This window comes from Lissotriton helveticus, chromosome 6 (assembly GCF_964261635.1).
Source record: "Lissotriton helveticus chromosome 6, aLisHel1.1, whole genome shotgun sequence".
In the NCBI taxonomy this organism is placed as follows: domain Eukaryota; kingdom Metazoa; phylum Chordata; class Amphibia; order Caudata; family Salamandridae; genus Lissotriton; species Lissotriton helveticus.
This window is the reverse complement of record NC_136067.1, coordinates 1,413,708,868-1,413,722,305: the sequence shown is the minus strand read 5'-3', so window position 1 is coordinate 1,413,722,305 and position 13,438 is coordinate 1,413,708,868. Positions and strand designations below refer to the sequence as shown.

Sequence of the window (13,438 nt, the reverse complement as noted above, 5' to 3'; positions counted from 1 at the left end):
GCCAACGCTCAGGTACCCAGCCCACAACACCATGCCAGGCGTCATCTGTGGAGAAATCACCTGGAGACCTTGAAACTACGGGACCACCAAAACCAATTGCATCTTTAGCTTACACGCATTCCCCCATGTTTCCTTGACCGAGCCTGTAAAGTCAGTTATTTGCCTAATTCAGTTCAGCAGTTTGGGCAGATACTTATTGTTTCTCCACTCTGATAATATTTCTGGTTATATTATTCCCGCCTTTCCCAGTTATGATTGGTTGCCAGAGGATGCCCAGCACGCCCCATCACTCTCACACACCGTGGGTACTGCTCATCACAAGGCGCCATGCCCTGAACAGGCTGGCCTCATGCAGGGCAATGTCGCATTTTCCACATGACCCACACTAACATCTAGGCCTGGATGTGAAATTCCGCTCCGCTTGCAGTGTTTTCCCACTTATTCAAAAACTCCGCTCTGCATAGAGTTTTTTTCATGCTCGAGCTCGCCAACTTAAGTTGGCAAAGCAAGGAAAATCTTACTCCAGACCACCTCCCATCAAGATTTGTCAATGCAGGTAGTCACTGATGTCTGCTCGCCATGAGAAACCTTTGTTCGTGTTGAGGAAGCTGCCGCTCGAGTAGAATATCTACTGGAGCGACAGAAAGAAGCAGCGCCTTCTTGCGACGTGCATGGTGCAGTTCTCGCAGATTTTCCAGTGCGGGGCAAACTGGTGCTGTAAATCAGCCCAATCATCCCAAACGGCACACCCTAACGCACTTCGCCACTTGCCCAACTTAGCGTATCGTGGCAGAGTTTTTGGGGCACTTTACAGAGTTCCGCTATATCTCAAGCGCCAATCCACACAAATAGCACTATTGAAGGAGAGACACTTGATGGTATCTGAGGTCTGCAGACCCCAGAGGCGGTGGGGAGGCCAAGTATTCACCATTGATTAATCCTCATACACATGGGGAGTGCTGATTTGGGTGGAGCCGGAGACCCTATTCATAGCAGATGAGGTTGTTGTGAATGCTGAAGGTCGGTATGATTATACAGGGCTGCTCCTGCTGGGTGCAATTGCCCATAACATAGATCAGACCTTGTTCCTACATGCACTGTCTAACAGACTGTCCTGTAGGGAGTGGGATCCCGTGGCTCACAGGGGGACTTTAACTCTGTTCTTAGTACAGCTCTTGACCACTTATTCCATCACCTACCTTGCACACTGGCCACATCTAATGCCCAAGAGCTATGTGATTGGCACAAACACTGGCAACTCAGACATATGGCGTGCCCGTAATACTAATGCACGTGTGTACTCCTTTTACTCCTCCTACATGTTCGAATAGACTGAGTTGTTGAGTCGACAAGCCTGTTCCCTACTATCCTGCAAACTGAGTACTTGGTCATACGCACTCGGACCACAATCCCCAATTTCTACAGCTTGCATAGGAGGAGGGTATTCCTGCCATCCCAATGTGACCATCGGAGGGCATTGCTTAGGGTAAAATGGAATATTTGCAAAGATCTTGATGGTGACATCTCCCGCATTGGGTGCAAGCTTATATGATATGAGATCCGGTCGGTGCATGACCCTGCTCATGCCCCGTTAACATACCTCACTACTGGAATGGTTGCGCTACCTTCACGATACAGCACATTTCTTTCGCACCTATGCATCGCTGGATCGAACGGGCCAGTTACAGGCATGACTGATACGTCAATAGCCACCTAAACACCCTATCCTTTCACTATACTCCTCTACGGCTTGCCTCCTCCACACCCACAACGACATACATACAGAATTGGTATGCCACTACACCTCGCTGTAGCAATTGGTAACAGAAGCTGGTCAGGGTGGCAGGAGGTATTCTTCTCCGCACTACATCTGCTCAGCATCACACCTGAGCAGCGGGCAGAGCTTGAAGAACCCATCACTCACTGAAATCCAGGAGGCCATCAAGGCCCTAGTGATGGGCAAGTCCCAGCGGGTGGACTGCTTACTGGCTGAGTACTATAAACCTTATGCTCTTTTACTGGCCCCTCAGCTACACACCCTGTATGGAGAAGCCCTATCACCTTCCTGCATCCCTGCGCAAGACCCTGCTCATTACCTTACCCAAACCAGACTGCTATCCCACCGCTCTGAGCTCCTACCGACCCTTGGCTTTACTCAACAAAGACTACAAGATACTTGCCAAGGTCTTTGTAGACTGCCTAGCACCCTTTGTTCCATCGTTGGTCCATCCCGACCAGAAAGGGTTTCTCCCTTCTCATAATACCTCCTTAAATTAACAGAGCTTCTTTCGTGTCTTTAAATATTTCCCGCATCGATGACCTACGTTCGGGAGTCTGGTTTTGGATCTTGAAAATGCATTTGATTCCCCGGAATAGAAATTTTTATTTTCCGCCCTGCAACGATACAGTATCGGGAGTTGCGTTCTCCACTTGATTCAGCTGCTCTATACCCAACCGCTCTCTAGAGTCAGAATAGGTTCCTATATATTGCACCCAATTCAAATACATATGGGCACCCGCCAAATTTGACCACTCTCCCAGTTACTTTTATCCTTAGCCATAGAACCACTCGCTGCGGCTATCTGGACTCATTGGGAGGACTGCGGAATTCCATTGGGAGAAGTTATTCACACAATTTCTCTCTATGCTGACGGCCTCTTCCTGTACATTACTGTACCTGTGCGCTCGATTCCGGATGCTACAGCCCATAAGCTTATCAGGTTTGCTGCTCTTTCTGGTTTGAAGGTTAATAGGGCAAAAATCATGCCCCTTATATTTACCCCTCCATAGCCAGACCAACCTCTGTCCTTAATGGAGTTCCCATACTCGAACAGCCTGACATTTCAATATTTGGGAGTCAGGGTGTATCATTTGCCCTCTGCCTTGTTCGACGGTAACCTTGTGAGGGCTACAACAGCCATTAGGTCCCAGATGCCCATCTGGCGTACAATCCCACTGTTGATGACTGGCTGCATAGCCCTTCTTAAAATGGTTGTCCTACCCAATCTGCTCTATTTTTTTTACCAATTTGTCTTTCTACATCGCACATCCTTTCTTTCGCTCATCTGAGGAAACCATGAGAGAGTTCATCTGGAGAAACTTGTGCTGTAGGGTGGCGGTGTCTAAACTTAATTTATTCACAGACCAGGGTCGGCTCACAGTGCTGAAGCTGGAACAGTATTACCTTGCCTCCCAACTCCAATGGGTGGTCAGGTGGTTGGCAGGTTTAATCCTGTCCGACACTGCCACGCTGTTGCCAGCCTGACTTTCCCAGTGATTCTTCAACTCGTTCACCCGTGCACTTGTGGGACACGGTGGAGTCACTGCTTCTAGGACTCGAGCATTGTTGTTTACCATTAATGTCTGTATCGCACATGAACCACTATCGCACATGAACCACAATCCCACACACACCAGCTTTACTACGGATCAGCACACCTAGGAGTGGTACCACCACTAAATATGCAGAACTCTACGCCTGGCTGGAGGCTAGCCTACACACCCTGGGGGACCAATCCCAGGATGGTGCCCTTGTACAATACGACTCATTGGTGGAGAAGGAGGGTCTATCCCCTGGCCAATTTCTTCTACACAACTCACTAATTGTGCCGTTGGGGGGACAGGATGCGGGCACATTCGATAAATCTTACTACACAATACTTACATGTCATGAGGACAGGTAAACATCTTACGCACTGGGTTGTGGACTCGCTGCGTTACAAAATGCCAACACAGCTTCTGCTTCTGACGCACCACTGGGAGGCAAATCTTGCCTGTCCCTTCACGGACAAGGAGTGGGCAACCATATTAGTAAGTCCGGTACGAGTCCCAAGCAATGCTCAATATTGCCTCATCCAATTTTACACTGTCCATATGGCTTACCTAACTTCTGGCAAAGATAAACTGATACTTTCACCTCACCCACGCTGATAGTCAAAGATGTTGCATGCCCGATGCCGACAGCGTTCATATGTTGTGGGATTGCCCACTCCTCACTATTTACTGGCAATGCGTCAAGACTCCGATGTCCGCCTGCTCAGGGTGTCCAGTGCGGAAAATGTGGGGAGTATGTATCTTGGGTCTCTTTCGTAGGGAAAAGAGGCAGAAGGTCAGCTCCTGCTTTCTTGATTTGGGCATGTTCACAGCAAAATACCTAATCACAAGGTGCTGGAAGTCATCTGAGCCCCCGCCCCTGGTGGCCTGGAGGCAGTTGCTCTTTGTGTGGGCCCAGGCACTGAGCATTGCACAGAGAGGATAAGTTAGGGCTGCGTAAATGCCCCATAGCAGCCAACTGGGACACCATACTGCATGACTATTAAAACCAGATGCATCCTGATCCAGATTCCCGGGCACACCTGCGGGAAAGGGCGATGTGGGCACGGAGACCTGACATATAATTTTGCACCCGGAACGATGATTTGTACTTCCATGCTCATACCACAACAACATTTAAGACTCGCTGGGTTGGTAACTGGATGTATGTGTATTGTTGACTATTACAGGTGATAAGGTGAGGCGGAGGGGGGCTGGGAGATTTAGTGTGGGCAAGTTTATTTAGTCTGCTCTCTCCCCTCTTTTTTGTTGATTATGTGAATCATTTGTACCTCTGCCATCGCTGCATGCCATGGATTCTACAGTTGGCCCATCATGAATATTTGGCCGAGATTCCATTGCACTGAGGAGCAGGAACTATCTGTTATTCTCACATTACTAAGTGCCTGTTTATTTGTTACATGTTGCAATACTGCATATTACGTACTCTGTAGCATAATATGGCTGGGCAACATTTTACATGCTGTAATTGTTTATGAATGGCAATGTACCTTGTCCTGACATGTCAACTACATACCCTTGTTAAAAGTTTTATAAAAATGATTGAAAACAAAAATATTATGGACTGTAGTTCCAGTGTAAAAATATATACTAATATCTGCAAAAAGTAACAATTTGAAGCTATTTATAAATGTTACCATAATGCTGCCTAAATTTCTGCAAATACATTCATAGGCATGAAAGCAATATTGGTGATTATTTGCTTTCAAAATAAAATGTACAAACAAAAATGGCACAAAAAGGTTTTGCTAAACTACTGCGTAAAAAATAAAACTTGAGGTATCTGTCAGGAAAGCATGTTTTCGATTTGCTAATATTAAAAGAAAAAAAAAAAAGAGACCAATAATAGAGGATGAGGGTAAAAAGAGGAGGAGCAAGTTGGAAATAAATGTCTGAGTTAAAGAAAATCATAATAGTGAAACCGCAGGTATATGATTGCATTTGGGCAGGTTTACAACTTTCAGGAATTTAAAAGAGTTTACAGAAGTACCACTGCAAACCATACTCATAGCAACGTTTCGTGAATTTCATTGTTGAATGTGCACATATACAGGCGCAAATATGGGCATGCAAAAGTCTGCTCAGGAATAGCAAATTCACTTTCCATACATCTCCGTTTTCAAAAGCCCAATCTTTCCCGAGGAAGAGATTGGAAACTGAAGAGTAAATAACACTAAACATGTGAATTTTTGGGTATGCACTGACTCATAGTGGATTTCAAAACTGGAACTTCTGCTTACCATCTATTTTCAGCCCCTGTGTAAATTTGCGGATACATGGCAAAAATCAGAGCCTCACTTGAATCCAAACCTTGATATAACAAAAGCACAGAAGCTGCTCTCTATGCTCTAATATATTGAGAATGTTAAACACACAAGATGATGGACGGAATGTTGCACAATGGCAAAACATTCACCCCAGTCACAGATCTGGGTTTAATCCATCGTTATTTTGCCTACCAAGCCACCCCAGTTCAGACATGGCCATATGCAATATGCCTGATGAAGGCTGATAGCCAGAAACTGGTCCTAGGATGCTTGATTCCGGTCCAGGGAAGACATGGCTTGGCAGTTCGGGCTGGACTGTTCCCATGAGGCACAGGGTCAAGACTGATTTGCATATGGCCATGTCTGAACTGGGGTGGTGTGGTGAGCAAAATAACGATGGATTAAACCCAGATCTGTGACTGGGGGTGAATGTTTTGCCATTGTGCAACATTCCGTCCATCAATTGTTGTTTTTGCATATTGAGAATGTTGCCTTAACTTCACATCTTATTGAATGCCATGAAAATAGATATATGAATTTAAAAAAACGTTTTTTATAGGACAAGCAGATTTCTGAAGCCTACTGTACTTTGGACAAGTAGATTTTTATAGAATTCCACACCCCTTAGTAGCATAAAATTTGGCAACAGTTTGCTGGTTACACATTTGGCTTTTTCATGTATGTGCAGATTAATCAAGGTGGGGGTCCAGTAAAAAATAGAAAACGAGGTGTTCGACTGCTAACACCTTTGCCACTTTGCGTGAGTTTTAACAGGTTTAGCCTACTCTTGGTATTTTCTAATTTACGTTGATCCATCAGACATTATGTCCTTATTTCAACTGTGATCTGTTGTGTTGTATAGTCTCAACCATCCCCCCATCTCCTCTGAGTCACTCCTTGGCTGCTCCCCACTGTACCCCACAGAGTCAAAGAGCCTTGAAAGACCAGGTTTCTGATTCAAACTAAGGTGCTTATGCCAAAACACATTTCCTCAAACACAGAATGGTATAACCAGAATGGTACATCATCCCACAGGCTCCTAGTGTCTTGGTCAACAGGAAAGGCTTTAAAAAAACATGTTCAAGTGTTTGTTTAGGTGGCTTATTGTGGAAAAGGCTTTGTGGATGACGGGCCATTAGACCTGGTGGGGCGAGAAGAGGAAGCTAAGGCGTATGTGCAGGTATCCTCTGAGCAATGCAAGACAATAATGGAACCAGAGACATGGGGTAAGGAGAGAAAAACATGAGGAAGGATCAATGGGTGAGTTGAAGGAAACTACCAATGTGAGAGGCTTCAACTATCAACAGAAGACTGTGGGGGCGTAGTGATGGAAGGAACGAATAGAGGAATGAAGGAAGGGGGGAAAAACCATAGGGACCATGGAGTTCGATCATGGGTAAGTCAGGATGCAAGACAAGAAGTTACCCGTAGTGTTGTTTGATTGTGTAGTATGGGATAATTGCTGACGGGGAATGAGTGAAGTTAAGAAGGCAAGGCCAAGGAGGCATACTTGGTGATGAGTGGCATGGGAAACTAAATGGGAGCTTGCATACAGACTAGAAAATTGGACGGTCAGATGCTAGCAGGACGTAGTAGTAGAAAAAAAGAGTAGCTAATCCCGACCAGGGTCCAGGATGTGTCCTGTGAGCCATAGAGTTTCCTCCTCAGGGCACACAGTGAGATCCTCATCATGAAAAAAAAGATGTTGCCACAGATGAGTGAGACAAGCTTAGAATACTGGCGAATTTCAATTTTTTAGAGCTATTCAAGCAGACTGAATGCCTTCCCTCCACAGGTTAGTTTCTTAAGGATTAAAACATTAATCAGCAACATATATTAATAACAAACAGCCACACAATATTTGGCAGATCAAGCTTATGGCCAGGGTCAGATAAATTAAAAAAAACATCTTTCCTATCCCCTATGAGATAGTAATATCAAGAAATTCACTAACAGATGTCTAGTAGCACTTCTTTTCGACAACGATTTTGCACTACGCTTACCACACAGGCATAACTTCTGAAGGAAATTTACAAAGATTGGCATTACATCTGGAGTCAAAACATCCAAATACATTACATTGCCAGGTACGTGTATTTGTAATATTTTGAATATCTTAATACTTTATCTGATAGAATATACAGGGCACCAATAGCATTCACTATGTGGTCAGCTACAACCCAAAAAAGATTACTGAACACCAGCTTATCAACTGAAAAGTGTAGTAATTAAAGCCATAACAGTAAAAGATGCACATTAAGCAACCTACATGAAATATATTCAATTTTTCTCAATAAATATTAAGCTGTTGTTAAACAAGATCTGATGTTTACTTTTAAAATACACAACATCATGCTTGAAATGTCTAAATTGTACAAATTAAAGTTAGCTATCTTGTTGACTGGTCATTACATGTACTGTGTAAAATTTACTCACCCGGATTTCTGGTTCAACTCGTAAGCAGTAGGGTTGGTTCTGGTACTGCTGAATCTCACCGGTTATTTCTGCCACTTTCCTTCTTTTACTGAAATTAACAAGTTCTTTACCATGACGCTTTAGGAAATCTGGATTACCTTCTTCAGTTTTTAAAATATTTGTCAAATAAATTCCTGTTTAAATATTTAAAAAGTCATAAACTTAGGTTTTAACATTCCCAACATAATTTCAATAGCTAAACATGATTACATTGTTTAGTCAATTTTTCTGTTTTAAAAATTGCTAGAAATACAGACAACTAGTGTTGGTAAGGAGTTTTCAGAGTATGTCAAAAAGCAGACATATTTGGAGTGCTATCTGCAATTTTAGCTTCATTCCACAAACAATGACATGAGGGATCTGTTTGGCTGTAAGAAGATGGGTGAGGCTTTATATGTGTGGAAGTGATGTAATGTATAAAAAGCACACTGTTATGAACTTGTCAATGATGAGCTAAGCACAACTGGACAGAAGCCACAATATTATGAGGAATTAAATACTGTAAATAGGGCGGAGGGAGCACCAGAGTTTGAAGCTACAAAGTTTTAAGAGATTGATCTTCCATCACTAATTATTTAAGTACTATGGGACTGTGTGTACCCACACAGAAGTGAACCATTGTAATATTAAAGAATGTACCAATTTCATGCAAGCAGTCTTACGTTGCTTCAGTAACTTTCAATAAAATGAAGGAAACCAAAATTAGACTTGGGTGTCATAAGGGTTTGTAACAGGACAGTGATAATGAGGAGAAGAAAACCACTATACTTTTGGTGTCAATGTCAGTACCATATCCATTGTCAATCTGTTATATCTATCTTTCTCAGAGAGGCTAGGAAAATTCAAGTGAAAGATACAACACATTGCATAAAAACACAGAGGCTCTGTAAGTTTTAACAGCACTGTATTCCAGTACCTTGTGCGAGTGTTTATCAATTAAGCCTGATCCTTGCTCGCTGCACCCCACCTCCCATCCCATGGAGGGTTGCAGGCTATCTGGCCAAAGCTAGATGATGGAAATTAGTGGCAAAAATTGGATGGGTTATTTCAATTTTTTATACAAACTGCCTAAAACATGCAGGTGATCTAGATGGTCCAGAAAATGCTACTTTACATGTCCTATTCTTTACTGTAAAATGTAGCTATTTATCTATATTGTAGTTCCTTTAATGTTTCCCTCCTGACCTTTTCAACTGAGATTCTAAACTATAAAAAGTGATCGAGACTCCTTAAAAGAAGCAAAGAACAATTAAAAAAATGCCAACCGACACCAGTTCATTCAAGTGGGCACTTCTAGGTCCCTGAGATCCCTATCACTTGTAGGGTCCTCCAGGGTTCTTCACTGTCAACCATCATCATCAACCTCTACATGGAGCCCACCGGGGCTCTACTCACTGCTATCTATATGACAATTTACCAATAAGCCAAAGGTTCACTAGTCCACAAGAAAGTCTGCTCCGCTCCAGAGATCCAATGACTCAAACACGGTCTACACTTCATCCAGACCTGGATGTCTTGCAAGTACCTGAAGCTCAATCCCACCAAGACCCAATTACTGTTATCTGCCAAGAGCAAAAAGCAAGGAATAATTCAAACCCGACTCAATGATGAATCTTGATCGCTTCAAACCCCTACTTTCACAAAATTATCCGCCCTGGACAACAATCTCACCCAAAAACAACACTGACAATACAACAAAGACAGCCTAGTACCAGCTGTCTCTACTATAGAAAGTGAAAAGGTTTCTGTTAGAAGGCAAGTCTGAAGTATGTGGCAGACCTTTCCTGATAATACTTATACGCTACATACAAATAAGGTCTAGTAGTAGTAGTAATGAACTTTATCCGGTGAACAAGTACATCAAAGTACACATGTACGAAAACATTACAAGAGAGGTAAGGTCTATCTGCCAAACATGGGAAGCACTAATTCTTTGTTGAATATATGTGTAATGCTTAGAGCCCAGAAAATCAATATTCTGAGAGGTGATGCTAATTAACACAGGATGTGCTAAATTGCCATATTATTTTAGGAGCAGGCTTGCATTAGTTGTGCTAACTAAAGTAACAAACCCAACGGACAGGAATCTTACATTCTGCTGACCAGAAAGTGATTAGTATTGTAAGGCCATTCGGCCTTGCTCAGAACAAACTTGGAAGTAAGCAAAATCGGTTACAGTTGCTTGCCTTTTCAGCACGTTTCTGACAGGGGCAGTGCATGTATGTTGCATACAGTACCGTTTTGAGAGGCTGCACAGTCACTCATCCTCCCCTTTCGATAATCACTGGGGAGATGTATATAAATAGACTAGGTAATTTGGAAGGGGGCACAAAGAATAATCCCTCTAAGGAATATAGTTTCTTAAGTGTACGGGAATAGTTACATGGCTTGCCATAATATAGTTAGAGATTACTAATCATTCAACTAATACCATAAATACAAGACTCTTAACTTATTTATACATGTTAGGTAAGGATTAGACTAATTTATTACATCAAGTAGGGATAAGTGGATGTGTGCTGAAAAATACTTTTGGCTTTTCATGTGTTCATTTATTTTGAATGATAACTGAGGAAATCATAACAAATTCCATTTTTCTGGTGCATAACATGTATGTGCAGACTGTACAAATAAAAAACCTCTAATTGTAAAAATAACTACTGTGTGAGGCTATTGTTTGCAAGGACTGGTTGAAGGGTCATGCATATACAAATAACCCACTGGTGGTAAGAGCTGCTCTGGCATGATTGTCTGACTCTTAACACTCGGAATTTGGATAAGCCTAACTAAAAACAATTGACTAAACTCAGATCTGTGACTAGGGTGAACGTTTGCATTGTTCAGCATTCCATCCATCATCTGTTCTTTTTGCTTACGCCTAACTCTGTTCTGTTACCTGTAGAGGGTATGATAATTTATGATATCTTACATGCCAAAGCACCATTCATAGCCATAGTCTAAAGAAATATGATCACATCACGCCTATCATGATAGTACTCAACTAGCCATCCCTCATAATCAACATAAACAGTTGCTACTTTTACAAATACCTCATCACCAGCACCCCCACATATCTGGGCGTAAAGCTCAATTTCTGGTGACTCTTGGCACACCCGCACCTAGGAAACCACAAGTCTGGAGACAATGAAGCTTAAAAAACGAAAAAAACAAGGCAACATGCCCTTTCAAACTAGGAACCCAGATTTTGCAACAACACCCCTGTATCCATCAGAACTCTTATTCCAGCACCAATTTAGGAAAGAATTGAAGATGCACTTTGTTAAAGAAACTACATCACAATGCAGAAACAGTCCAACTTTCTCTCATAATATTTGCTGACTGTATCCTTTGCCCTTCCCCCTGTATAAAGCTCCACTGCCTTTTGCTGGTTTTGTGCTATACAACTATGACATACATAACGAAAAACAAGAACACAAACCTCGCAGGCAAGAACAGCCACACAGATTTTGCAGGTTGAAATAATAGTGCTGTTTTTCAAGTTACGGATATCTTACAGTTTCAGGTAGCAGTCGGGTTACACTAACCTTACACGTCAATGTTTCAGACAGTGTTACTGATTAGCACACCAACATCTGCTTAAATAACCTATTTAGAGAAACGCAATCATTTTGCCCCCAAAATTCAGCTTGTTAAATTACCCACAAAAAAAATCTACATTTCACAAAGAGAATCTACAAAAGAGCTCTGTGAGCAGCAGGTACCCAGTCAAACGTCCATAGCCCCATGACATCCCTAACTGTGAGATTTGTAACTCAATTGATCAATTAAGCTATGCACTGGTTAGCACAGCATTCTGGGTTTTCCATCAGGGATTACCACAACATATTAATGGCACGCAGAGTGGCTTGGATAGGCCCCTCAAGGAAAAACTTTGAAGGAGACTGTATTATTATCTCAGTACGACACTCAGATTTAGCAGGGGAAATCCTCCTTGGAGCATCTAAACATTTTTCCCCTGGCACATGTATCAAAATACTACAGCTGGGCTTTTTCTATAGATCCCTGTTCAATAACCTGAATAAGGAACTCGGCAGTGGGGAGGGCTTAATAAAGGAGGTACGGGGAGGCCGCTGCCATTCAGTAATCCCTTTGCACCCATAACTGACTTAAACGAGCTGGACTGACTTCAGGAGGCAGAGGCTAGACCTATTGAGTTGCCTCACCATTCATGTCTCCTGTGCCAGGGATCAGAGGTATCTAGCGCCACTCCAGTATTAAGCCTAAATGTGATTCTATCTGCCACCCTTTCCCTTCTGCCCTCCTTGTCCAACCCTGATGCTCAGATGAGACATCACATGTCCACCCCTTCCCCGGCCCCCACCGGTGGCGCTTACCACAATCCCGGTAGCGAATTTAGCTCAATCTCCTGGAATGTGGCAGGCCTGTTTCTCCATGTTATCCGAAGATAGATGGTTATAATTTATCAGATCACATACAACCATAAGCCTACAAAAACTTGGGAGGCAGAGAACAACTTTTTTATGGAAGGGTACAAGACTATTTTCTCCCAAGCGGAAGGCACCATTATAGGAAGAGCTAGCGGAGGGCATATCATGTTTGTTGATTTAGAACTATGCAAGGAGTTACATATTTTTAAGTGGGATGCACAGGTGTTTCAGGGCATAAAATTGTGCATGGGGAGAACTCCCCCGATTGCTATAATTAATTTTTATAATTCTAAGAGGGGGAAAGTTCGGCTGTTCAACTTGCACGCCTTAAGCTTTGGGAACACCTATAATATTAGCAGGGGATTTTAACTGCCATCTGTGTCCATCTTTTACAAAGAATCTATCCAAGGCCCAGCCTTGAGTGCTCTAGAGGAGTTGCATATGGAGCACTCCTTGGAAGGTGAGGAGACAAATAGGTTTTTATCCAACTATAATCTGATACACATCTTAGACCACTGGCACACCGGGTCTATCTCACATCTGCCCCGTCCTATAAGGAAGGGGTTCTGCCACTATTATAAATTTTATCTTTGTGACAGCCTCCCTGGGAGAAGCACCGGGGCCTTTTCATATTGAACATAATCCATTCAGTGATCACAACCGATCAATACTTTTACTCATTGGGTTGGGCAACAAGCCAAAAGGTAGTCAAAAGTCACAGGCACTCTTAATCCCAACGGATCAGGGTAGGCGCGTACGTTGGGCAAGTATTGATATAAATGCCTTTAATTATAGCCTTTTCTCCTCCTGCCAGCGTGAGATTGGTGCATGGCTAGACTTCCATACACTGAGTGAGGATATATTAAGCTCATTCTCCTCCATTGCCCATGTGGTTTCAGGACTTTTAACCACCCAGGCAGTGGGGCAGGGACTGTTTTCCCTCTCCTGGTTAAT

At 42.9% G+C, this 13,438-nt stretch overlaps 1 protein-coding gene across 1 annotated transcript in view; it reads right to left on the bottom strand.

Annotated features, from left to right (window-relative positions):
• The window catches only part of SOS1 (SOS Ras/Rac guanine nucleotide exchange factor 1), a 780,124-nt gene that overhangs the window by 172,979 nt on the left and 593,707 nt on the right, over positions 1-13,438 (bottom strand). The window contains exon 18 of the mRNA XM_078649204.1: positions 8,037-8,209. Within this exon, the coding sequence (XP_078505330.1) occupies positions 8,037-8,209 (173 nt within the window). The remainder of the gene's footprint in view (positions 1-8,036; positions 8,210-13,438) is intronic.